A 25953-nucleotide genomic window follows, 5' to 3' on the forward strand; every position below is an offset into this window, starting at 1 on the left:
TTATGTTTATTTGGAAAGGACTGTATTATTTCTATGAAACTGTGCAGTGTTATCGACTATGGGGGAAATACAGTGTAGTCACCTTTGTCAGGGATCTGCCTTGGTTTACTCCAGCTCCCCAGTCACATAGACATAATAAACATACATTTTGCCTGTTTTCATGCATAAACATGAACATATCAGAAAGTGAGTTGTAGCAGTATTATAACATGAGATTTTAATATTCACTTAGATGTTTCGCTCTCTTTTCTTTGCAGTGGTTTCCTGAGACCACGCTTCCTTTGGGGTATTGTAGAAAGACCGTTATGGCTGTCCCTCACTTACAACAGCCTAGCTTCCTATTGGTAAGTGCCAGTACAGATGGTTATTGGCATTAGGAAAGTCTTGTGGTGATAGTGCTTTTGACTAATGAATTGCAAAATAATCACTTGAAAATTTAATCCTCCACATATTAATTCCTGACAATTTCTCTATAAGCAGAATGCATAGCATAAAATCTGAAAGCATTCTGTGGAAATGCACTGAGAAAGTTCCAGCTCCTCTTCTCAAATACTCTAATGTGTGTTGACCATTCTAAATGTCATGTAGTCTTATTTTCATAGCACTTAAATGGTCACAAATTGAGTACTTGCTCTTTAATTTAAAACTTGTAATCTAGATCCAAGTAGGTAAAAAAACCTGAGATTTGTCTTGAGTTAAAAAATACTTATGTTTAGAATAAATCTTATGATGGAAACAATGACAGCCCGTTGCTTTTTTACAAGAGCAATATAGAACACTGTAACTAGAGAATTCTCTGCTAAGATCTTTACAAGTGTTGCCTTTTTTACTTTCTCTTGAAGAAGTGATCTGATTTCAGTTTCTGTCTATAACAGGCCAGTTTGAAGGCAGATTGCATGAACAAGCCCTTTGCTCAGAGGTGCCATGATCTGGAGATAGTCATTGAAGATTTTCCTGCCAAGGTACAGAGCAGCTACCTTTTCATGAATGTAGTCTGAGCTATACCTCAGTGGAGTTATAAAAATATTATTTTAAAAATATTTTTCTTTATTCCTGCCTTTGTAAAGAGTTTTAATATTCTTATGTGAAGTTTTATGAGTTCAGTAGTTTCCCAAAAGTTACCTAACTTTTCCAGTAGTTACAAAACTCCAAATTTTAATTGATCACATTCCTAATCATACTTCTTATTCTCTACTGAAATGCCAAATATGAGGACACTAATATTTTAAGATGTGACACATGACTGATACTAACCAGTTGAGTTGGAACACAGTAGTCTAGGAATAAAGAATGAGGTTTTCTACCACCTTAATCGCTCTAGATTGAAAACTTTTATGGTAACAATGTGGTGTGCAGATCTGGTCACCACATCTCAAAAAAGATATACTGGAATTGGAAAAGGTACAGAAAAGGGCAACAAAAATGATTAAGAGTATGGAACAGCTTCCATATGAGGAGAGATTAATGAGACTGGGACTTTTCAGCTTGGAAAAGAGACGACTAATCGGGGATATGATAGAGGTCTATAAAATCATGATTGGTGTGAAGAAAGTAAATAAGAAAGTGTTATCTAGGGGTCACCAAATGAAATTAATAGGTAGCAGGTTTAAAACAAACAAAAGGAAGTATTTCTTCACACAATGCACAGTGTGTGGAATTCTTTGCCAGAGGATGTTGTAAAGGCCAAGACTATAACAGGGTTCATTAAAGAACTAGAGAAGTTCATGAAGATAGGTCCATCAGTGGCTATTAGCCAGGATGGGCAAGGATGCAAAACCATGCTCTGAAGTGTCCCTAGCCTCTGTTTGCCAGAAGCTGGGAATAGGCGACACGGGATTACCTGTTCTGTTCATTCCCTCTGAAGCATCTGACATTGGCCACTGTTGGAAGACAGGATACTGGGCTAGATGGACCTTTGGTCTGCCCATTATGGCCGTTCTTATGTCCAGTCTGTAAAATTATGGGAAGCGAGGATTTAGAAAACAGGCAGAGTCCAACTTCACATCAAGGGGGGGATATATGTTTGCATTTAAATTTCTTTAAATTATTTCCACTGAATGTTCTGCACATAGAAGTGTGTCCTGGAAATAACAAAAATTATACATATATTGACTGTAGTTGGTGGAAAATATTTCTTGCATTCAGATGTCTGAAATTAAGGCTCTTCAGACAAAGAATCTACACATGAACAGTAATCTTTCTTTTTTAAAATTTTATTTATCTATTATCTATTATGACTCCACTCCTTTTTCTGGTTGTTTTCCTGTAGGAACTGCATGCCATCTTCCCATGGCTCGTGGAGAATATTTTTGGTAGTCTGGATGGCATAATCATAGGTTGGAATCTTCGCTGTTTGCACGGAAGAGCGAATCCTACGGAGTATGCTATTGCCCTGGATTTCCTGGATCCCAGGTAAATGTGCTAACTTCAGAGCAGTGAAAAATTCACGGTGAATTAATAAACCGGTATTTGATATGTTTCCTCATATGTAAACATTCAGCTACAAAAGGGGCCAAAAAAGAAAAAAGATGCTCACTGTGTTTTTCCTCATCCTTGCTTACAGTGGCCCGATGATGAAGCTGGTTTACAAACTCCAAGCTGAGGAGTACAGATACGAATTCCCAGTCTCCTATCTTCCGGTAAGTAACTGTTAAAAGTTATGTACGAGAAAATTATTTTGGTGTTGCACCTGTTGGAATGTTACTTACTCAGATACTCTGAGTTCAGGATAGGACCTGCCACCGTAGTATTTTAGTTACTGTTTCATAGCATAGCAGGCTCTGGAGATGGGATTTCTAGATTGTTGATTGTTTCAGAGGGCTGTTAGAGGCAGAGCATTCATTGTCATGATGGATTTTATAAGTAGTTGTGCTGTTAGCTTGTGTTACTATCAGCAAACTTTTGTGCTGTTCAACTGAGAAATTTCACTTCTCTTTTGTATTATTTGTTTGCCAAAATAGGCACTAGACTATTTTTGTCTTGATTACCAATAGATGGAGTTTAAAACTTCTCTTCCAAACTTGTTGGAAAGCATCCCCACCTCTAACAACATCTCACATCTCTCAGACACTTCATTCCTGTAAGTTTAGTGAAGATTAACTGTCCTCCTGGTTATGGAACATAGCACTTTATGGTTGTAGGAAAACAGCTGTCCATGGAAGCTTCGTAAAATAACTTTTCCATTGCAACCAGATAGTCACAGTCTAGAACAAAGAACCAGACATCTTTTTACAGTCCAATACAAGAATACATCCTCAAAAACTCATTCACATATTCTTAGTAGACTGGTGTAGGCATCTCATTACTCCCTCTCTTTTCAGGGCCCCGTGAAGGCTTCCATGCAAGAGCGAGTCCTACCAGAATGCTCACTATACCACAACAAAGTCCAGTTCCCTCCATCTGGAGGCGTAGGTTCGAACTTGGCCCTCAGTATCCTTTTGACAATTGAAGGGTTTACATTTTTTAATTCCTTTTAATATTTTAAGTGACTAAACTGAGAAATCAAGATCCATTTCTGATGTTTGCTTACAGTACTTAGCTGTACAGTGATGTGCCTTAGTCCAGTGCTGCTGTGTTCAGATTGCAAACACGGTAGGGGAATGTTTAGACTTAAACTTGTCGTCCATTGAAATCTCGAATGTTTGAAAACTTCTATTCTGGCCTCATCGAAGTTGATGGCAAAACTCCCTTTGACTTCAGTGGGCCCAGGATATCACCCCGTATGTTTCATAAATATTTCTAGGTTGTTTGTCTGGTAGGGAGAAAAAAACCTAAACTACCAGACAGTGTGTAATAAACACCCTGGGAAGAGAGCAAAAGATCAAATCTGAACTTGCCGTTGAGCTCTAGAAAGTCTTCTAAAACTAGCACTGAGATACTGAAGATTTAAACGGACAATAATTCATATCATGTTTCCAATAAGCTGTACTTATTGTATCCTTGACTCTGTCTCTCCAGATCCATTTGAATATTACATGTTTTACTTTGCAATAAGCCTTATCACACAGAGGGTAAGTAAATTTAATGCTTTTTTCCCTTTAAAGAAGCATCATTCTGGCAAACTATTTCTTCACTGCACTTTGAAAGCTTCCATCTCTTCTCTAAATGCAAGAACCCAGTTAAACTGAAACTTGCACCTGTTGCCTTATAAATACCATTTGATATGATGAAAACATAGGCAGTGATGATACACATGTAGATAATTGTACACATCTTCCTCTTCTCAGTGCTGCATTCCATTGTTGGTGGCTGAGGATGAATGAGGTATAGAAATTTCAGCTTTCTGTGCACTCTTACTTTATACCTGCTGAGCATGTTGATCATCATTCGTCCTTTGTTGTACAAACAATAGACATGGCAGTCTTATATTGCACACTAAACTTTCCTTGTTTTTAGCAGTGTCTAATGTTGCTGTCAAATGTGAAGTGTGATTCAGTACACTAAATCATTCCCGAAGAGCTCATGAAAATGCAGATCTTTAAGGCTAGAATAAAACACTATGAACATCCAGTTTGATTTCTTGCATAACACAGGCCATAGAATTTCATCCAGTAATTCTTGCATCAGACCCAGAATGAGATTTATCAGGTCCCGAAATCCCTGTTCCCAGTGATTTATTGTGACAGCGTGTGTATTGTCTTATTGTAGCTATATGCTGTGTATATATATTCCAGAACTCTCCCACCACCCATCATGTCAGCCCTTCAAACAGCGCTTACTTCAGTCTAGTGGACACATACCTGAAATGGTTTCTTCCCACAGAAGGAAGTGTTCTTCCTCCACCTTCTTCCAATCCTGGGGGGGGCATCCCTTCACCTGCTCCTAGGTAATGACTTGGTAAACTTGCATTATCAGTGCTAGACTGCATGGGCAATGCTCACAAAAACTGGCTGGCTTCAGTGATGAGTTCTTGCCACAGATAATGTAAGAAAATGCCACCATTTTTATATTGTTTGTATCCATACATAAAATAAACACGATTGTACCTGTATAGTAGTCTTATAATGGAGGATATAATATGGGGGTCACTGAAAGCTGAGAAACTTTTATCCTGAAAGTTTGCTGGCCTGCAGTAGTGGAGCCAGAGATGAGTTATAAATATGGTTTGTAGCTGTTGGATTTTTTTCATTCAACACCACTAATTATGGCTCCTGCTATATGCTCTGACTAGTGTGGGACACACTCACCATCCACCCAGGAGTGGCTTGTACCACTTAATGCATATGCGGGCAGTCAGGGAGCAATTGAATTGGTCTTGGCTGTAGCTGAAGGAACCTCTCACATTCTAACAATTTTGCTGCTGACTCCAGACAATTTTGGCAAACAGTAACTTCTGTTTTAACTTTTTGATGTTGCCAGCTTCAGTCATCTCTACTGCTATAACCTTCCATGTCCTAGTTAAGAATGTGTCAGTGTTTCCTTGTAAGCTACCAGTTGTTGTGGGTTTCTTACTTCATCTGGTATACAAAGCCTGGGTGGAATTTTTATTTTACTATCCAGCGTATAACAGGGTTATCAAAGTTTAGGTGACAGACTATGCATAACTTTATATGTTGATTTATTGAGCCACAAACTGAGAAGGACCCGAGGAAAGAGTTTCAATCTCTTACTAAAAGTTTTTGAGCTTGTTTGTAGTTTTAACTTCTGCTCTTCAATTAGCCTTGCAAAATTGACATGAAAATTTACTGGCACATGTACAAAATCTATTTGTTTGCCCTTTACAATGATTAATAATGATAAAACTGATATCTTACTCATCTGGGATGAATGGGAATGTACAATTTTGTAAGGCTAATTTTGAATTTGGTAAATTATGTATTATATTTATCATCAAAATGTTTATTTACTCAAATATATATTATTGTGGCTTTTTTTAACTATGGCATTTTGATTGACTCCCAAAAGCTCTCTCTCAGGCTTTCTTCAACCTTAAATTAGATTAAATGAAGTCTGTTAAAGATTTAGCTGCCGAATGAAAGCCTAACCTCACAGTAAAATTGAATAGGAGACTGGCTAAATAAAATAGTGTACTGCAGAATGTAGAGTGTGGTTTGCGTAAAATAATAAATGAAAGTAGGCACTGGACACTTATGCTGTGGCTAGTAATTGCAACCTCTTGCTTAATTTTTTAAATTCTAATTACGCAGATTTATTTAGCACAAACTCTTACCCAGTTTCTTTATGTCCTTGTGGTTACAATTTATGACCTCTGTCCCTGTACAGAGGCCCATTGACTTCAGTATTTATATAAACTTCTCTTTAAAGATCCCCAGCAGTGCCTTTCACTTCTTATGGCATACATCACACTAGTCTGCTGAAACAGCACATTGCCCATCAGCCTTCAGTGAATGCTGATCCTGCTTCCCAAGAGATCTGGAGATCAGAAACAGTGCTTAAAGTGAGTCCGATTAATTTTCTTATATTTTTAAAGTTAGAATGACTGAAAAAGCTTATTTGCGGGTAAATCTCTTTTTTCCTAATTAAAGATCAGCTTGCTTTTCCATTCCTCTCTAGCTTGCAGTCTGTTAATGGAACTTAGCAGTGCAGCTGTTGTTTTCTATTAACATAATATAAAGAAACATAAGATAAAAAGGCACTGCTAAATTGTTAAGCAACTGTTGCCACTCTTTGGATTTTAGGGGCCTGAGTCTCATCCAATTTACACCAGATTAAGTCGCTCTTTATTTATGGAGAGAAATATCAGGAACTAGGAATTTATTCAAAACCTGATATAATGCCCCAATGCTAAACCGAAATATTGATTGTACAGTGTAAGCTACCATAGTGTATGCGCAATGATCTTGTGGCTAAAACACAGGACTGGGAGTTGGGAGTTTGTAGGTTTATTCCTGGCTCTGCCACAAACTTCCTGTGTGACTCTGGGCAAGACACTTAATCTCTGCACCTCAGTTTGGGGGGGTAATACCTATCTTACAGGTGGCTATGAGAATTAATTCACTAATGTTTTGAGTTATTTGCATTTCTGTGATGACTTCTATCCAAAGTATTAACAACATTATGGGGAATCGCTTGCTAAATTAGACCTAAGTTTAGACAACAAGCAAGCAAGAATCAATTTTTAAAAATAATTCCTAGAATTCAGAAGATAAGGATCTCATCTCTCCTCCAAAAAAAAAAAAAGCTGTCAATGTATCTTTATTTTGTGGTATGGTGATAATGATAACATCTCTCTTTCAAATAAAGCTGCTCTTTGGGTGAGTGTAAGTGACGCGGTTCTTGTTCATTTCCTCCCCCTCACTCCAGTCACCAGACAGGTAGTGGGGAAAAAAATTAAAATGATTCCTCCCATTGCCACACCCCGGTCTTTGTGTAGACTGTAAGTTCTTCCAATCAGGGACGCCGTCTTTCTCTATATGAGGAAATTGCCTAACACATTTTGGGTGCTATCACAATCTAAATAATAAAGCAGCAGTGTCGGGGAGTCATCCACTGAAGTCTGTGCCTGCATCTCCCCCACGTGCTTTGCTCACCACTATCTCTCGATTAACAAATAATTGAATATTTCACTGGAATTGACGTATCTTGGCCTAAAGAAACCTAACCTTATGTTAGGTTTTGCTTCAAGGCTCTTAGACTCTAAAGGATTAAACCAGGAGTCGGCAACCTTTCAGAAGTGGTGTGCCGAGTCTTTATTTATTCACTCTGATTTAAGGTTTCATGTGCCAGTAATACATTTTAACACTTTTAGAAGGTCTCTTTCTATAAGTCTATAATATATAACTAAACTATATATTGTTGTATGTAAAGTAAATAAGGTTTTTAAAATTAAATTAAAATGCAGAGCCCCCTGGACCGGTGGACAGGACCCGGGCAGTGTGAGTGCCACTGAAAATCAGCCCGCGTGTCGCCTTCGGCACGCGTGCCATAGGTTGCCTACTCCGGGATTAAACTGATCATTGGGGCTTTTATTCTTAAAGCAAGTTGGAAGGGAAATGAAAACACACAGAAGAGTCAAAAGGGATAGGTTATTCTGCTAAGGTATTTGAATTCAGGGATGGATAAGTAATACCTATAAGAAATGTGTGATGTGCTCGTTATGTAGTTCACTTGCAGCCTTTTCCCATCTCCCTTGAGAGAGAGAGACACACACACATTCTTATTAAACAGACATGCCTGTTAATAAATGAAAGCTACTAAACTTGGATCACTGGTATTCCCAGATGAGTGTTCTGCTGTGTGAGCTAAAGGAGGAACTCTTCTTTCAACTTTTCAGAACTGTGTTTACAATTCCTCTGACTTTATGATCTATATGGTAGCTGTAGCTTGTCCTATTACTTGTCTTGTATTTATACGAGGTGTTTTGACTTATATTGTGTAATAGTCTCCTAAGAACAAATAGAGAGAGGGTGTGTTCAGTGATAATACAAGTAATGGCAGAAACATAATGGGCCTTAAAAATATTGAGAAAAGAAAACATACACCTTCGTGGGGTGCAAAGTGCTCTTGCACCTGTGTAACAACAGTGAAATACAGTAGATGGGTTTGCATGTGTGTAACTGGGAGAAGTTTTGGCCTCATAACTGCAACATGCAGTGTAACTATACAGATGTGTGATTGCAGATATTGTGAAATAATACTTAGGGATAGTATTATACTATGTGGCTCAGACTTATCTCACTAAATGTAATAATTTAGTAAAGGTGAACTTGGAAAGAACCAAGTCCGTAAAAACGGAAACATCTCTAAGTACATGCTCACACTATTTTACAAGTATAACGTAGTCTTTTGTTGAGTGATATACAACAGACTTCAATTTGGCTAATCAAAGGCAGGTTGTGACTGGCTATTCCTGGGTCTTCCTTCTTTTCCTCTAGCTGAGAAAACATTTGTTGTTTTGCAGGTTTTTGTTGAAATGTGGCTTCACCATTACTCACTGGAAATGTATCAGAAAATGCAGTCCCCTCATGTGAAGGTAATAGCCTGTGCTTCATTTGTTGGTGTCTCTTGCTTGTTGGCTTCTTATCTTGGGGTGAACCTTTGTCACTTCCCATCTTATGGAGGACTTTTAAGTGGATGGTTACAAAGGAGTGTTCTTAAAAGCATACATCAGAGCTTCTAAACTGCAGTGATGAAAAGATGTTGTGAACAAGTGCTTGTGTCATCCAAATTTGCCTTTGTTGCAATAGCTAAATATATATAAAGTTGACTTTGTGGAACAGTCATAACAATCAATGCTACTCATAGTAGTTGGAGCAGTAACTACTGGTAAGACTTCAGTATAAAATGCCCTGTTAAAATCCCACACAAAAATGTCAACATGGCATTACAAGAGACCTAAATTTGGTTTCTGCAGCTGACAGTGTTACTGAGGAGTTAATGAGTCGTTTGAAGATCCAGTGGCATGTTTTTCAAGAGCAAAGATTTTAGCCTAAATCCAATTTCAATGGGTTTTCATAAACTGTCTTTATAGTTTTAATTGGTTAAAGCGTATTCTATATTTCCTACGCCAGAAACCGGCATTGTTAAATGTGTGCTGCATTTCAATGGTGGCTGAAGTGCTTTCTGTGTATATGTAACTTTGGATCTCTTATAAGGTCTTACTTAAATAAGATATTGCATTGATTACAAGCCATTTGTTCTAGCTGTTCAAGAATAAAACTGATGTGCTTAAAGGGGAACCTGGTATCAGAAGAGTTGGGAGTGCTGAGATTTGAGGGAATTTGGAAAAATGCCGGGGGACTGATGATTCTCAGGATTCCCAGTGGGGAAGAAATGCAAAAGTTACTAAAGGCTTGTTCATGTGTGAAGGAGTAAGATGAGAGTTACTTGACTGGGAAATTTCTGAGCCTTCTCTTCATCAGGTTATAAAACAAATATTTTGTTAGGGAAGAATGTTGAAGATCTAAGTGTGGTGAGTTTGTCTGTTTTTATTAAAAAAAAGATTTGAGCTCAAACTGCAAACTCTTAATAAAGATGGTAGGTCTCCACTCAGGAACCCCAGCAGCATGGCTATGCACCAATGATGGAAAGGCTTTGCTTTTAAGTACCTTTGTTCTCTGTCTGCATAGTCTTTGTGCATGCAGCTTTATGTTTAGGTAAAAAAAATGCATCGCTTTAAACTTCTCTCCTCTGTTCACCCTCTGTAGCTGAGACACTGTCTTCTAATGTTATAGCAGCATCCAGGCAGATGACGATGATGATGATGATGATGATTTCTTAGTGCTCATAAAACAGTGTGACTTATGCTGTGGAAATGTATGGGTAGTGCCTAAAGGAGTTTTGCCACCATAGGCTCCCACCCAGATGCACTGATCAGGCGAGGATTGAGGCTGTGGCTGCCTGATGGCTTTCTACTTCTGTCCTTGATTATTTCCCAAGAATCACTAGTTATGGGCATGTAGACGAATGAAATCCTCCTGCTTTTGGGTGGGTTGCAGGATAGAAAACAAAGGCAGGGAAGTGGCATCCCCATACAAAAAGGAACCCTCCTCCAGAACTCTGAGATGTAAGACTTTGGAAGGTGTGGAGACAGCACTATCTCTCAAGCAGTGAGTACTTAACTGACCAGAGTATTATCTGGATGAGTTGAAAAAAACTAGTGAAGCTTATCAGTCATTCAGATATGAGCGAGAAACTAGAACTTTCAAAAATTTACATTTCTCTGGTATTCAGAGGAGCTTTCTTTAATTGGGGCTTTTGACTGCCAATCTAGAGAATTCATAAACTTTTAAAAAGTAAAGTGAATAATGACCACGTATCTTCCCCTGTTTCCGTTTACCTTTCTGCATGTGTGGAGCAGAGGGATGGTCAGTGCCACAGAAGGTCTCAGAACCTGGGCCCATTCATGATTTTAAATGTGCTATTTTAAGTCTCTAGCTACAAACTCTCCTGTAAAGAGCGGGGCTGGGATGGCGTTCCACAGAACTTGATGCGCCTTCCCCCAGCAGAAAAACATGGGGTGTCTGGGAGTGCCATGCTGGATCCCAGCTGTGTCATTTCCCATCGCCCCCTCTGAATTGTCTGAAGAAACAGGCAGATCCTAAGAATGATTCATGTCATTAAGAATCTCTTTTACGTCAGTAATAAAAGGGTGGGGGTGAGGTATGGGGCGGAGCCAGTAGAGCGTTTGCTTCAAGAATAATTACTTTCCTTTGTGGTTACTCTGCTTGAAATTGCTCCCAGATGTGGAGTGAGCCTGAGGTTGACACTGTTATGCTGGGTTTGATGATCCCCCATTAATTCAACTTGATTCAATTTCATATTTCCCCCTTTCTATTGTACTCGCCTTTCCTCTGTCTGTTTTGCAGCTGCTCAGTGTGGGCCAGGTGTGCAGTATCTGTTTTCCTTTTAGCTTCTGCTTTTGTCATGATTTGATTTATTTTAAGGGGTCAGTATCTAATAGGGTTCTGTGTAAAGCCTGTTGTGTTTACATTGCCCGGGATCGCAGATCTCAGTAACAATTGCATGTGTGGCACTCTTCAGGTGCCTAGATCTTGCTGCAGCAAATGGGAGGGGAGTTAATTACCATAGCAGAAGATGGGCTCTGCTGTTGGGGAGCTTGCAGTGGCATTGCTACCGCTCTCTTAGCAGTGTCGAAGCAAAGCAGAATAAATCTGAAAAACTAAATTGAAAATATAGGAGAAAGGAACAGATAAACTTAGAGGAGGTGTGAGACGGAGAGTTAGTTTAGATGCCTGATATTGTTGATTTGGGTCTCTGTTTAGGTGTGCATTTTGTTTTGATTTTTTTATTTATTCCATACATGTCAATGTGGCTACAGTATCCTCTTCACCACTATATTGATTAGTTTTAGAAAATGTTTCCTGTCCAAGGAGGAGTGTGGTTGAGACTTGGGAAGATCTTGGCACTCGCCTAGAACCTTAATGGCCGTGTTTTTATTTCAGCAAGCCATCTCTACAACAAGCCTGTCTTTTTGTTTGGTTGGGCGTTTTTTTTCTAGTGTTTTCCCCCCCCCCCCCCTCTCTAATAGTAGAGGCCATTCTCTCTTTGAGACCTATTCACTTTCCACAGATTTGAATTTCCATCAATAGTATTTGGCCTTTAACTAGAAAAACAAAGCATGGAGCATTCAGGCTCCTATCTGGTGATTGTCAATACTGCAATTAATTGGAGAGGCTCACAGCAGTGCAATCAACCCTTTACCTTTTCACCCTCCGTGTCCCTGGGGAAAGATATGTCCCTGTACTGGCTCCTCTGATTCTCACTGGCACACAAGCAAGAATCCCAAACCTTGGTCTGCCAGTGCACTGCAGGCTAAGGGATAGCTTTACAATAGTTTTCATAAGACTAGTTTGGAAGTAAGTGTTTCCAGAAAAATGATAGGTTTTGCCCCACATCAAAGCATTCCACATGTTAATCCCTATATTCAGCTATTCTGTCCTGCAGGTTAGCTGTTTTCAAGTGGAGAGGTTGGACTTAGTTTCATGAGCCTAAGATTTCCTCAACACGTTTGGCGGAAGCTGTGTGTCTCTATGCATGGCTTGTTAGGTCACTGATACAAGCCTGCTGCTTTTGTGGTAGAGACAGAGCTGACTCAATCAGAGCTTCCCCCCAACCCACTAATGTTAATTGTGAACCCAACAACACTGTCCTGTCAATTGCTTTCCCAACTTAATGAGGGTCAAGGTACCTGTGGAATCAAGCAACTGAATACAGAAGGAGAAGAGGATACTGTGGCTGCAGCTGTTGTGATATGTTGTCATTGACTGTATTTGTGACTTCCATTTTTTCCCCCCACAACCCTTTCTCTGGATCATTCACACTGTTTCTTGTTTTTGTTTTTTTTTCTCTTGCTCTTTTCTCTCCCTCTTTCCTTCCTTTTTGTTTCTGTTGTCTCTCAGCTGGAGGTTCTCCACTACCGACTCAGTATCTCCAGTACACACCACAGTAGTCCTGCCCAATCCGGCTACCAGGCCCTCCACGCATACCAAGTATTGCCATCTTTTCATTTTGTTTCTTTTTCAAAAATCTTGTTTCATCATGTAATCTGCAAAGTGTATTAATTGGCACTAGCAGAAAAGGCAGCTGTACAGCAGGTTTGCAAGATGATTCAGAGATTAGTTCCACTGAAACAATATTTGGTAAAGATAGGTGCAGCAGATACTGAGAGATGCTGATGAACACCTTGGAAAAGGATGTTAGATGTATAGCACATATTAGAAGGACCAATTGGGATCCCCATTTTAAGAGATGCATCTCTTTTAATGGATTTAAAGGGAAAAATTTGACACTGTGCTAATATCTCCTTGGCCCAACAACTTGCTTTGCTAATGGCAGAATTCTGTCTGTCATGTACTGCTCCTTTAAATGAATCTTGCAGGGAAGAGGAGAGCAGAGATTGCATGGCTGTACCCCTAATGAGAGAGGTAGGTAATGTAAACAATCATTCTACACTTCCAGTGAAACACAGCTGGACAGTGTTAAATTAATATTGGCAGCCTGAGCTTGATTGGCTAACTTCACAAAGGGATATGTGGGTTGCACGTTTGCGGATTATTCAGGACGTGCCTGCAAAGCCATTCCTGTTGGAACAGATTCCTGGGTTCATCCTCCCTATTTCAGCCCTTTACTCACTGGTTCCTCATTTGGTGGGGCACGCAGTCCATAAAGGCAAGTTAACGTTGGTATGAATTCTCCCTGCCTTAACCACTTAGTCCTCTGCTTTTGCCTAGGCAGCATGAACACTTTTACTATTAATCAACATACTGCTTAAGAAGGAAAATAAGAATCGACTACCCGGTGCATTGTTTTATAGCCTTAAATCATCATGCCAGTCCATAGTGTTGTTCTTAAACTTATGTGAAATATGTATTTTCTCCACCTTCCTGGGTGAGGGGAGGAATGATTGGGCGAACATTCCTGCAAATTAGGGCTGGAGGTCAAGAGCTTTTGGAAAGAGTGGGGAGAATAGAAGTTGCCTTTTAGCTTTAAAGAACAATGCTTGTGGTGATGCTGGTGATCCAGGTTATGAGGAAATTAGCCTGTCAAATAGCTTTTAAGTGACAGAGGATTTGTTAGTGTGAAAATGAACAATGGAGTTAAATGCAACCACACAAACAATTGAAGACTTGTATAAAACAATAGAGAATGCTTTCTTGGAGGTAGTCAATGGCCAAGATTTTCAAAAGCGACTAGTGATTTTGGGTGCCCAGTTTGAGGTTCCTTAAAGGGGCCTGAATTTTCAGAGGGTGGGTGCTCAGCAATTTGTGAAAATCAGACCCGATTTCTCGGGTCTCAAGGTGGGCACTCAAAATCACTAGCCACTTTTGAAAATCTTGGCCTAAGTTCATAGCACCAGAAAGACCCTACCTAAGATGTCTTTGTTAGGTATTTTCTCCTTCAGACTTTATATAGACTAACTGACTCGCAGCCACCTATCAACTGGTGTGACCCCTTTTGTAGCCTCACTTCCACTGGTGATGGACACTGGCAGGAATACAAATGGAGTTTTCATTAATCCTAATAATAGGGCCTTCCCCCCCTTAGAGAAGGCATAGATCCATCCAACTGCACTGCTGCAGTCAGAGGCCCTTCATCGCCTGCCATCAGTCAGGAGTTGAGCCTTTTCCCAGAGGGAACCTAGCTATGTAAAAGTATTAAGAAAATTTTCAGAACTGTTTAAGCATATGAAAACTGTTAGCTGCTTCCCCACAGCCATTGCAAGCAGGAAGGGCTTTAAAGTCTCGTCATAGCACCAAGAATTGTTCTGAATTGCTCACACACAATTAAACACATTTAAAAGATAAGAAGTAGTTTCCTAAAAAACCAAGACAACCTGTCCCAAGTAGCCAAGCTATGCAGCTCTGAAGTTTCACCTGAACGCAGCTTCATTATAGCATCCGAAAATCTCAGTTCACAGCTGCTGCTAACACATGCAGCCCCGTGCGACCCTCCATCACTCTTGTTTTTGTTGCTGTGGTACTTGTGTTTGGCTATCCTTGATCTCCCCATCTCCCACACTTCCAGTAAAAAGATTGAATGACACCCCCACCCCCCAAAAAACTTATACTGATGTTAAGTGCAACAGGATCATTCAGGGCATGAGCAACAGAAGCAAATATTACTCTTGCCATAACTTTTTTAGAATTTTTCTTTTTTAGGAGGCAGAAGAACACCCACATAAGGAGGAAGGCTTAGTAGAGTGTGAGCTGAGAGCATAATAATGGTTCTGTTGTGTTACTGACAGCAGACACTTAATAATAATAATAATTAATAATAATAAATAAAAGAATGGATATTCTTATTTTTTCCTGAGAGGGGGTAAGTTAAAGTAAAACTTAGTGATGTTCTGTTAGTGAGCTATTGAAGGCAGAGCTGTGATGCAACTTGTTCTCTTGGGGAGATAATTTGTTCAAATGGGGTGACGCAGAACTAAACAGGTAGGGACACTCCTGTTCTGTTTTAATGTCTGATGTGAAAATATCTTTGTGCTGAGCTCCCTCATAGAGGATTAACAAGCAAAACTTATCTTTCTGCCTATTGCTTTAAATCCAGGAATCATTTAAACCCACAGAAGAGCATGTGTTAGTGATAAGACTGCTCGTGAAGCATCTGCACGCTTTTGCCAACAGCCTGAAACCAGAGCCACTCTCGCCCTCAGCCCATTCCCATACAGCCAGCCCACTGGAGGAATTCAAGAGGTAGATATACTGTCAAACTGCCTTTCGAGCATGCAAAGCACTAATTAATACATACCTTGTCAGTTTTGCTTTTGTTGAGAGCTTGAAATTGCATTATTAGGAGGATGAGAGAGCCCACTTTGACACTCCTCATGCACTTTGGGCTGGAGTCCAGATCAGAATAGGGAAGAAGGAAGTAGTTGCTCCCAATCCACAATGTATCCACAATGGAAAATGCTTCAGCTTTTTTAGAAAAGGGGGAGGGGATCAAACTGCTTTAGAGGTGCTAGTGTTTGTTCTGAGAACAGAGGGAAGTTGAAGCCAGTTTAGAAGAGCAGTCAGACTGGTGCAGAAATAATTTCTGTACATATCTCTGCAAAGGACACGTGCAGATCAGTATTGGGTAGAGGAAAAGTTGTGTTACTGAAACTGCACCAGAGAGAAATCAGAGAACACTGGGCAGCCTTCTTAGAGGCACTTGGGTTGCATTTGGCCCTGGAATAGCAGGTTGTGTGCATCACTATTAGAACTTTTCAGACATATTCAGATCATCGGCTCCTTCTTCAGCTGAGAAAGAACCTATCAAAACTCGTTACTTCTGTATTAAATGTTTGAGATATTACTTTATCATCTATTATTTGTTCATACATGTGTCTTTGTGTCTGAATCTCATTACAGAGTTGTGATTCCTCGGTTTGTCCAGCAGAAGCTCTATATCTTCCTGCAGCATTGCTTTGGCCACTGGCCCCTGGATGCCTCTTTCAGAGCTGTATGTACCAGCTTTTATTTCTGCTGAGTCCGTACAAAATCAGAGTTAGTTAATAAAACACTGGGCCAGCTGCAGTGATAAAACTACTGTTTTTGTAGAACTGTTCCCTGTTCATGATTTGTTTCCTCAGGAAGAGGGGAAAAAAACATTTATTAGGACTAGAGTTAGAAAGGTATGGGAAGGGGAATTCTTAGATACTGGTGAAACTATGTGGTGGTGGTTCATTTCTCTTTCCCTTTATGGTTGAGAACAAGCTATTCTTGTAGAGAACCTGTATGTTTATGGATAAATTTGTCCTATCTAATAATACACTCTAATCTTGTTGTAACTAACCAGACTAGGAGAAAAAATATAGCTTTAATTTGTTTTAAATATACATTCCTCCTCCTTGGGGGAAGTGACATGGCTGGGTCAGTTATGTTGCCATGTTTGGCAGATAGGACAGAATAGACCACTGGGAAGCCTCTTGGGGTGAAATCTTAATTCAACTGAAGTCAAAGTTGTCATGGACTTCAGTAGGGCCAAGATTTCACCCCCCGTTACCTAGTAGTTTCTTGTGTGAGTGCCCACTGCTGTATTGGAGAAGGAGGACTGAAAAAGCATTAATACAAAACGCTATTCAGCCCATCCTCCATGTGTCTCACTAGACTATATGGTGCTTCAGTGAATGATATTAAATGTCAGAATAATAGCACAGTCCTCAACCGTGATGACTACATTAACGTGGCCAACCAACAACTCTCCGACACCACCTGTTATAAAGAACTCAGAGAAGATCCCTCACCACAATTTACCCAGGAATTTAAGGATATTATCAAATCCTTCCCCAAACAACTCCCAAGAGAAACTCTACAAACTCATCCCCCAAGAACCCTCCCCGGGGACCTTCTACGTGCTTCCCAAGGTACACAAACAAGGGAACCCAGGCAGACCCACCATATCTGGCCATGGCACTCTCACGGAAGGATATTGGGGCTTATAGAAACCATCCTCAAACCACTCACCAAGCAAAGGGCCAGCTTCCTCCAAGACACAATCAACCTCTTCCACAAACTCTGCAATATTAACAACCTCCCTCAGAACACCATCCTTGCCAACAGGGATGTCACTTCACTGTACACCAACATTCCTCACAATGACAGCATAGCTGCCTGCTTCAAATATTTACAAAACAATGGACAACCTGCAGATATCCAACCTAAACATATTGCTGAACTCATCGATTTCATCCTTGCCCATAACAATTTTACACTTCCAGAACAGCCGGGGGTACTAGGATGGCTCCCCAATATGCCAGCCTCTTCATGGGCCACCTTGAGAATTTCTGGACAAATGCACCATGAAACCAATAATGTATCTGAGATACATTGATGATATGTTCATCCTCTGGACAGACACTCTCTCATAGATTTCCACCACAACTTCCCACGGATCACCATACCTACCTTCATAGATGCAGTAACCATCCCAAACACACCAAGAAATCTGTTATCTACAGCTAGGCACTCAGATACCACAGAATATGCTCTGAGGAGAAAGTCCAGGATATACACCTTAACACGCTCAAAACTGCCTTACTAAATAACCACACTTCACCAGAGAAGTAGATCCCATCATGGAACAGGCCACCCAAATACCTCGAGAGAACTTGTTTCAATACAGAAATAAACCCCCCTCCAACCACACACCCCTAGTTGTTTCATACCACCCCACACTGGAACCCATACGGGGTATCATCAGACAACTAAAACCCACGCTTGATGAGGACCCCATTCTGAAAGAAATCTTTCCTGAACCCCCTCTTCTGGCCTTCAAACAACCCTCCCAACCTCTCCAAGCTCAGCATCAGAAGCAAGCTCCCAACAGACCAGGACACACCAACTCAAAGCAGCACCAGACTCTGCCACTGGTCGGTATAGTGGGGGACTTACATTGGCGGGAGCAATGATGTAAATTTGCAGACACTTACAGAGTGAGGTCGACGTAAGTTGCCTTATGTTGACCTAACTCTGTAGTGTAGACCTGGCCTAAGTCCGTTTCCTAGACCTGAAGAAGAGCACTGTGTAAGCTTGAAAGCTTGTCTCTCTCACCAACAGAGTTTGGTCAATAAAAGATAGTATCTCACCCGCCTTGTCTCTAATATCCTGGGTACAACACTGCATACACCAATACTAGTACATCAGCTTGATTGGTGGATGCATCTTCCTTTCCATGGCAGCCACTTGAGCACTCTTTCATTTGACTGTTATTGTAGAGGGTGAGCTGCTTGTTCAATACAACCAGGCATTTCCTAAAATGTTTTGTTAATGGGTTTTTACTAAGCATTTAGTTCTCTTCAGCTCTGATGCAAGGGCACATGATCACTAAAGACTTACTCTTCAGGGCTGAGACTTTTGCAAGATATTTTCATTCCTTAAGCCTTTTGTTGGTATTAAGAAAGTGGGTGTCATTGTCCAAGGGACTTAGCAAAACAAACAAGCAAAATCTTCCTTCTTCAATTGAATTGCTTTTTATGTTGTTGTGGTTTTGCTTCAGGTCCTGGAGATGTGGTTAAGCTACGTGCAGCCCTGGAGATATGCGCCTGAGAAACCACTTCAGAGTGCAGAGCCTCAGCCTCGCAGTGTATCAGAGAAATGGTAAACAGAGGATTATTCCTGAGCAGAATCTGCAGCTCACTTTAATCCTGACTTCAGCAGATGGCATCTGTTAACTGTTAGAATTTTGCATATGAAAATCTCGAAGACAGAGTTTTAAATGTTGTTCCTTGTAAGCATCTAGTTCATGGATATGGAACTGTGGAATTGTGACCAAGCACCCTCTTTCTTTATCGCGAGGTGGGGTCACAGAATGGAAAAGGTTGAGATCTGCTTTCCTAGTTTACCCCATTCAGTTCCTCCTGACATGTTACTCTAAGTAGCTTGCTTCATACAGCAGGTGCCAGACTGGCCTTCCTGCTGAGGAAGAACAAAGATGGCATATCCGTCACCCTGACATGGGTAAAAGTATTTATTTGGCTTAAAGCTATATTGATAAACATAAGCCCTGTTCATTGTTTCCTCTGTGTGGACTCCTTGGTGTCTTTCCCTTTACTTCACCATCTTTCCCATGTTCAGCAAAGTCCCCCCAGGTGGCTCCAACATTACAAACTACACTGCTCATTGCATTGTGCTGTGTCCAAAATCCTGGGTCATAAGAACAGCCATACTGGGTCAGACCAAAGGTCCGTCTAGCCCAGTATCATGTCTTCTGACAGTGGCTAATGCCAGGTGCTTCAGAGGGAATGAACAGAACAGGCGGTCATCGAGTGATCCATCCCCTGTCGTCCACTCTCAGCCTCTGGCAATCAGTGGCTAGGGACATCCAGAGCATGGTTTTGCATCCCTGACCATCTTGGCTTATAGACTATCCTCCTTGAATTTATCTAGTTCTTCTTTTTTTAACCCTGTTATAGTTTTGGCCTTTACAACATCCCCTGTCAACGAGTTCCACAAGTTGACTGTGCGTCGACTTTACCAACTGTTCTGAGGCACCTCCTTCCCTAAGACCTATAGTGGCACAATCCATTCAGCGGTGAGGGTGGGTTTCATGGAGAGGCAGCACCAGTTTCTCTGGTCCCTGGATACTTGTGCAGGAGACAGTGATAGAAACCACACTTCAGGCTTCAGCTTGCCTCTGAAGTCCTCCCATTGCATGTCTATGCAACTAGATATCTGCCAGCACAAAGTCAGAGATTGTTACTGGTACCTAAAAACACTTGAGTAAGGAGGGACATTTTTTTGTCTGAGTGTGAAATGGAAAAGATGAGATCATTCCAGTTGATGGTCTAAAATATATTCTATGGGATTATTTATTTGGCAGACTGAATATACTTACTCCTTATTTTAATAGCTGTATTCACAAACCCATTGTTACTTTGACAGGGCTCCCTTCATTCAAGAGAACCTACTGATGTACACCAAGCTATTTGTAGGCTTTCTGAACCGAGCTCTCCGCACCGATTTGGTCAGCGCTAAAAATGCCCTGATGGTGTTCCGAGTAGCCAAGGTCTTTGCTCAGCCCAACCTAGCTGAAATGATCCAGAAAGGTAACTGAATACCATGTTGCCTCCTTGCAGTGTTCTGCCCTGGTCTGTCCCATGGCAACTCTTTTGCCTCAGAAGCATGGAGAAATGCAAATTGGAGGATTCGGTGTCTGCCTCATGTGACATTGAAGTTCAGAGACCTGATGTCTTTGCTTCTATTTACAGTATTGATTTCATACATATATACAAGTTTTTCTTTTTCTTTTTTTTTCTAATTTCCATTCATCAGTCTCACTGATTCCTATTTGTTCTAACTAACATAAAAAAACCACGATGCTGAGTATTTTTAGTAAACAGAAACTCCTTGTGTTTTACAACCTCTTTATTGTTTGTGGTGTTTAGTTTTTAATTAACTCAGAAGTAAAACTTTGTAATGCCCTACAGAAATTTATATTTACTCAGACTTTAGCAAGATGGCAAGTCAGCAAGAACTTGCACTCCAAGTTCTAGATATCAGTTCAAAGTGTCCTGAAAGCTGCATGTTGAGCGTACTGGGGTACAGTGGGGGTGGGGGGAACAAGAGGGTTTAGGCAAGCAACAAAAATTTCAGATGCTGGAACATGCTCAGCTGGGCAGGCATAGGGACCATAATATCCTTTCCAACAACCAATCATGGCCTAGAAGTACTATGTCTATATAGACTTAGATGCACCATTGTAATATTGAAAGCTCTTTCTGCTGTATGAGTGAAGCTTCAGTGGAAAACTTGAACTAATAACTAGGGCCCCGCCCTCCTTCTCCTCCCCCCAAATAACCTTGTAACCTTGTTACAATGAGTGGTTAAAAAATTGTATTGCTAGATCCCCAAATCAGAGGAAGGTGTAACCTGGTTTTCTCCACCCTACATCATCTTATCCCAAATTCTAGGAGAGCAGTTATTCCTGGAGCCAGAACTTGTTATCCCTCACCGTCAACACCGAATTTTCATGACCCCCACTCTTGGTGGGAGCTTCTTGTCATCATGGCCTCCAGCAATCACAGATGCCTCATTTAAGGTGAAGAGTCATGTTTACTGCCTGGAAGGACAGGAGTCCCAGTACAAGCAGATGTTTGGTCCAGAAGTCAGGAATTTGGTAAGCAATGACCTTGCTTACTTGCTCTGTGTAAGCCCCTGAATATCTGCTCCATCACGTAAGAGGGGGGAGAAATTTTAGCTCTTTAAAAGCAGGGGATGAATCAGGAGTTGGTGGTGGTTGTAGAATCTGTTTGGAAGGTCCATAACAAGTGTGAAAATAGAAATGTAGAGACTGCTTTCCAGTCTTGAAGGGTGGGGTGGACTGGGCTTGCAGCTTTGGAGCAATCTGCTATGGGCATGTACTTGTTTCATCTCTCAACAATGACTGTGTGTATTTGTGATTCATAGTGTTAATAATCAATACCCAGCAGCAAGCCAGTTAAAAATGGTGTAGCAGAGGGAGAGGGTCTCTCCCTAAGCAGCAGGCTAGTGAACTGAAGGAAGATGCATCTCAAAGGAAACAGAGGGGCACTCGCATTCCTCTGAATGCCCCAGCTGCAGTGATTTCCTTTATTCTATTGGAGTTGGAGCACATGACTACTACCAGCACAAGTCCATGTCAGCCAAGGGAGTGAATGTGCTGATTCTGTTCTGATTGTCAGGTCACCAGGCAGACTTGTATTCACATGCTGGTGCTTACTACTGACTTGTATCCTTTATTCTATTGCTTTATTTAGTCATCCGCCTGTCTTTTATTTTTCAGGTATTAAGATTGGCCCAGTTAATAGGCCAGGCCCAGCAAACAGCAAAGTCCATATCAGACCACTCTGCAGAGACCATGGCTAGTCAGTCCTTCCTATCCTGGTTTAGGTTCAGCCCTTCTGACATGAATGGTTCCTATACAGGAAATGACCTAGATGAAATTGGGCAAGACAGCATCAAGAAAACAGATGAATATTTGGAGAAGGCACAGGAGTACCTATGCCAGATCTTTCGGGTATGTAACTTCCTTCCAAGTGCTGTCACTGGGAAGTAGCATGAATGAGAGTCAGGATTCCTGCAGTCTACTTCCAGCTTTCTCACTTACTTGCAGTGTGATCATTGGCAAGTCATGTAGGCCAACATTTTCAAAAGTGGACACTCATTTTGGATACCTCAATTTTTGGTGCCCATCTTGAGACACTTTAGGATTGATTTTTTTTCCAGGGGTGCTGAGTGCCTGTAAACCTCTTGACTGTTGCTAAAGTTGCGGGTGCTGTGCACTTGAAAATATCAATCCCAAGCTAAGTTCCCTCTAAGCCGCGTGGCCATGCAGCTGGGTATTAAGCCCCGTGCAGGGGCTCAGGACCTGCCTGGCCCAGGCCCACCGCAGCTGCCGGGGAAAGGAGACCCTCCATCGGCCCAGTGCAGCCCCACCGGAGCTGCTGTGGCTGGGGAGAGGTGCTTCTCCCCTGGCCCTGAGCTGCTGCGGTGAGAGAGGGCTGGGGGAGTCCTCTCTCCCCACCGCAGCCCCGACGTAGCCTGCACCCCAAACCCCTCATCCCCGGACCCACCCCAGAGCCTTCACCCCTAGCTGGAGCCCTCACCCTCTGCACCCAACCCTCTGTCCCAGCCCTGAGCCCCCTCCCACACCCCAAACCCCCCAGCCCCACCCCAGAGCCCTCACTCCCCCCCCCCCCCGCACCCATCCCTCTGCCTCAGCCCGGAGCCCCCTCCCACACTCTGAACCCTTCGGCCCCACCTCCACCACATGAATTTTGTTATGTGCACCAATATGAAGGTGATGTGTCACACATCACCTCCATATTGGTGCACATAACAAAATTCATTCCGCACATGGACATAAAAAATTAGAGGGAACACTGATCCCAAGCCATGTTAAACTAGGCACCCACAATAAGTAGCCACTTAGAAAAATCCCATATTTTTCCTACTTACCAAAGGGCATTTTATGGCTTACTGTTTTTAAAGCACTTTGAGATTTTCTAATGAAAGATGCTGTAGAAATGCAAAAGTGATAAAGCTAATAGAAGATGGCTGCTTCTCTCATTAAGCTGAAAGGAAGCAAAGAGATTTTACTCAAGTTCGCTTGCACATGGCTGGGAGAAGATAGAATTAAGCAACAGCTATGGGAAAATTAGGATGTACTGAGTGAATAATACTTCTCTCTGCAAGGACTTTGCCACCTGATGAAAACAATTAAGAATTTAGTTGCTTTTTTTTATTATTGTAGACTGGTAAGTGGGTTGTTTTCAGTACCTGTTCTGTTGTCGGTCATTGGCTATGTGGTTCTCAAGGGCTGCACAGGAGCTGGTGAATGGGGAAATAGGTGGAACAGAAAAAGGTCATAAAACCGAATAATTATGAAGAAATTGTTCTTTTTGACTAGTTGAATGAAGCCCAGCTGACCCAAATGATTATGAATTGTGGAGCAGCTCAGGATGAGAATGGAAAGAAGCAACTTCCAGACTGCATTGAGAGTGAGGATGGACTAATTCTTACGCCTCTTGGCAGGTATCAGGTAAGAGGGAAAAGCTTCCAGCCCAATACTTCTAGAGCTTCTGTTTAAGAAAGCAGAGTGTATGCCTCTACATCAAAATAGATAGCTTGTCAGGGATGGGAGGAGAGATACCAGTTTATATGCAATTCAAATTTGATCTATAAAGTACGTGATTTCCTTTCCTGTTCCTAGATCATAAATGGCTTACGGCGGTTTGAGATAGAGTACCAAGGAGATACTGATCTTCAGCCCATTAGAAGTTATGAAAATGCCACTCTAGTGCGACTGTTGTTCCAGTTATCCTCAGCAATTAATCAAAGGGTAAGTGCAATGAGAAGTCTTCTTTCTCTTTTTCAGTTGCATATTCCTATTCTCCCTCTGACCTGTGTCAACGTACAACTTACACACTTGCTTTGAACTCTCACCATTAATGTGACTTCTGCATGAGTTTGCAAATATTCCATAGGGCTCTTCTTCCAGCCTGGAATCACCTTTTTTTCCCCTATTGCTCAAGAGTTGTAAATGTCACAACATTCTCTCCAAATCAGAAACAGTACAATGAAATGTATTGTTCATGGTAGCTGAGGTAGAAGGAATATCCTTCACAGGATCATATTAGCACATGCAAGCATAATGAAAGAACACTCTGTTTCCCAAGGTGTCAAAATAAGCAGGAAAAGGGTTAATCCAACCAAACCCTTTTATTTCTTCCTCCTCCTGCCTCTCACTCCTTTAAGCTCTGGCTTGCAACTTGATAGTCCTCTCTCCACTGTATCCTGACATAATATGTACACACCACTGTTGTTCCAGATTTCCTTCTGTTGGTTTAGTGCTTTGTACCGCTAATAGTAAATTAGCAGAATTACTACAGTACAAATGTAAATTTGTGTTGGAACAATTCTAACTTTTGAAAGACATATGAGTTTTGAGTTATAATTGCTATAATCCTCTTTCCTGTCCCCTTAATACAAACCAAAACATAAAAGCAACAATTTTTCAGTGTTAACCTAAAATCCACATTTTAATTTTTGTTTACATTTTTCTTGTTCGGTTACTGACTTTGTTTTTCTTACCTTAGTTTGCTGATCAAATGGAGATTCTCTGCTCCAGGGAAGACTTTATTGGCAGGTTGTGTCGCTATCATCTTACCAACCCATTCCTTGCAGAGAAGGGCAGGCACAGCCCAGCACTGAAACAAAGGTCAGGACGTTCTCGGCGACCAAGGATCAGTCTGAGATTTCTGGCTAGCTACAGGACTCTTCTTTCTTTGTTCATGATATACTTCATTGCATCTTGGTTCTGCATTGGACCACTGGCCTGCACATTCATTATTCTCCTTGGGTATCTTCTTTATGCAATAGTAATGACTTTCTTCACTGAAAGGTGGAAACCTCATCAACACTAATTTTTCCCTTCAGTGTACACTGTAAAACAAACTTTTTAAGGATAAAAGTACAGTGCTTCGTGATTAAAAGGCTTCGGCAAAGGATCACTTCAAAACTTTTAAGTGTGTTTTTTTGTATTAAAGTTGAGCCAGAGGGATGGGTTTGTGGTTGTAGAAGCCACTGTAATCTATGTAAATTCTGTTTTGATAAACTGTCTTTTCTACACAGTTTACTGAATGTGCGGGATGAGAGACACTGCTTGTGGTTTGGGGAACAACCGCCAATGATTATGGAGCTGAAATGAACAGCCCGAAGTAGCTATGGGAAACTACACATAAAAACAGCTCTAGATTTGGCAATCTATCCATAGTGTGGCTTTTTACTTTTACCACTTCATGTGGGAATTGGCCATTTGAACTGCTTTCTGCAGGTTTTATATCATGTTGTTGGGGAGGGGGTTTTCAGTGTGACAAAGGCAATAGTAGCCACAAATCATGAGTTCTGTACACAAAGCTGAATCCCAAAAAATCAGTAGGACAAAAATGACATGATTAGCATAAACAAGTTTTTGGCTTAAATTACTCAAAAGAAATCTGGGGGAAATAAGTAATAATAGTTTGGCTCAGAAACAGGAGAGGGGAGTTGCATCTTGTTGCAAGCTACA

The 25953-nt window shown here is 41.1% G+C and overlaps 1 protein-coding gene across 1 annotated transcript; it reads left to right on the top strand.

Moving 5' to 3' along the window:
* The first annotated feature begins 305 nt into the window (after window positions 1-305).
* On the top strand, window positions 306-25405 carry SMPD4 (sphingomyelin phosphodiesterase 4). Its single transcript, XM_065417637.1, has 19 exons — window positions 306-344; window positions 876-962; window positions 2270-2412; window positions 2564-2639; window positions 3321-3429; window positions 3958-4010; window positions 4674-4825; window positions 6265-6397; window positions 8861-8932; window positions 12822-12911; window positions 15475-15620; window positions 16278-16368; window positions 18904-19004; window positions 20289-20452; window positions 21317-21522; window positions 22168-22401; window positions 23794-23925; window positions 24097-24225; window positions 24983-25405. Exons 1-19 carry the CDS (start codon window positions 306-308, stop codon window positions 25307-25309), a joined length of 2484 nt encoding a protein of 827 aa, XP_065273709.1. The 3' UTR covers window positions 25310-25405.
* Window positions 25406-25953: the final 548 nt, after the last annotated feature.

Source organism: Emys orbicularis, chromosome 16 (genome assembly GCF_028017835.1).
Source record: "Emys orbicularis isolate rEmyOrb1 chromosome 16, rEmyOrb1.hap1, whole genome shotgun sequence".
NCBI classification, from domain to species: domain Eukaryota; kingdom Metazoa; phylum Chordata; order Testudines; family Emydidae; genus Emys; species Emys orbicularis.

Excerpts from the sequence above, each read along its gene's own strand:
- SMPD4 (XM_065417637.1), top strand. The coding sequence starts at position 306 with ATGGCTGTCCCTCACTTACAACAGCCTAGCTTCCTATTG. Across the intron at positions 345-875 it reads AACAGCCTAGCTTCCTATTG|GCCAGTTTGAAGGCAGATTG; the intron begins GTAAGTGCCAGT and ends TGTCTATAACAG. Across the intron at positions 24,226-24,982 it reads CCTCAGCAATTAATCAAAGG|TTTGCTGATCAAATGGAGAT; the intron begins GTAAGTGCAATG and ends TTCTTACCTTAG.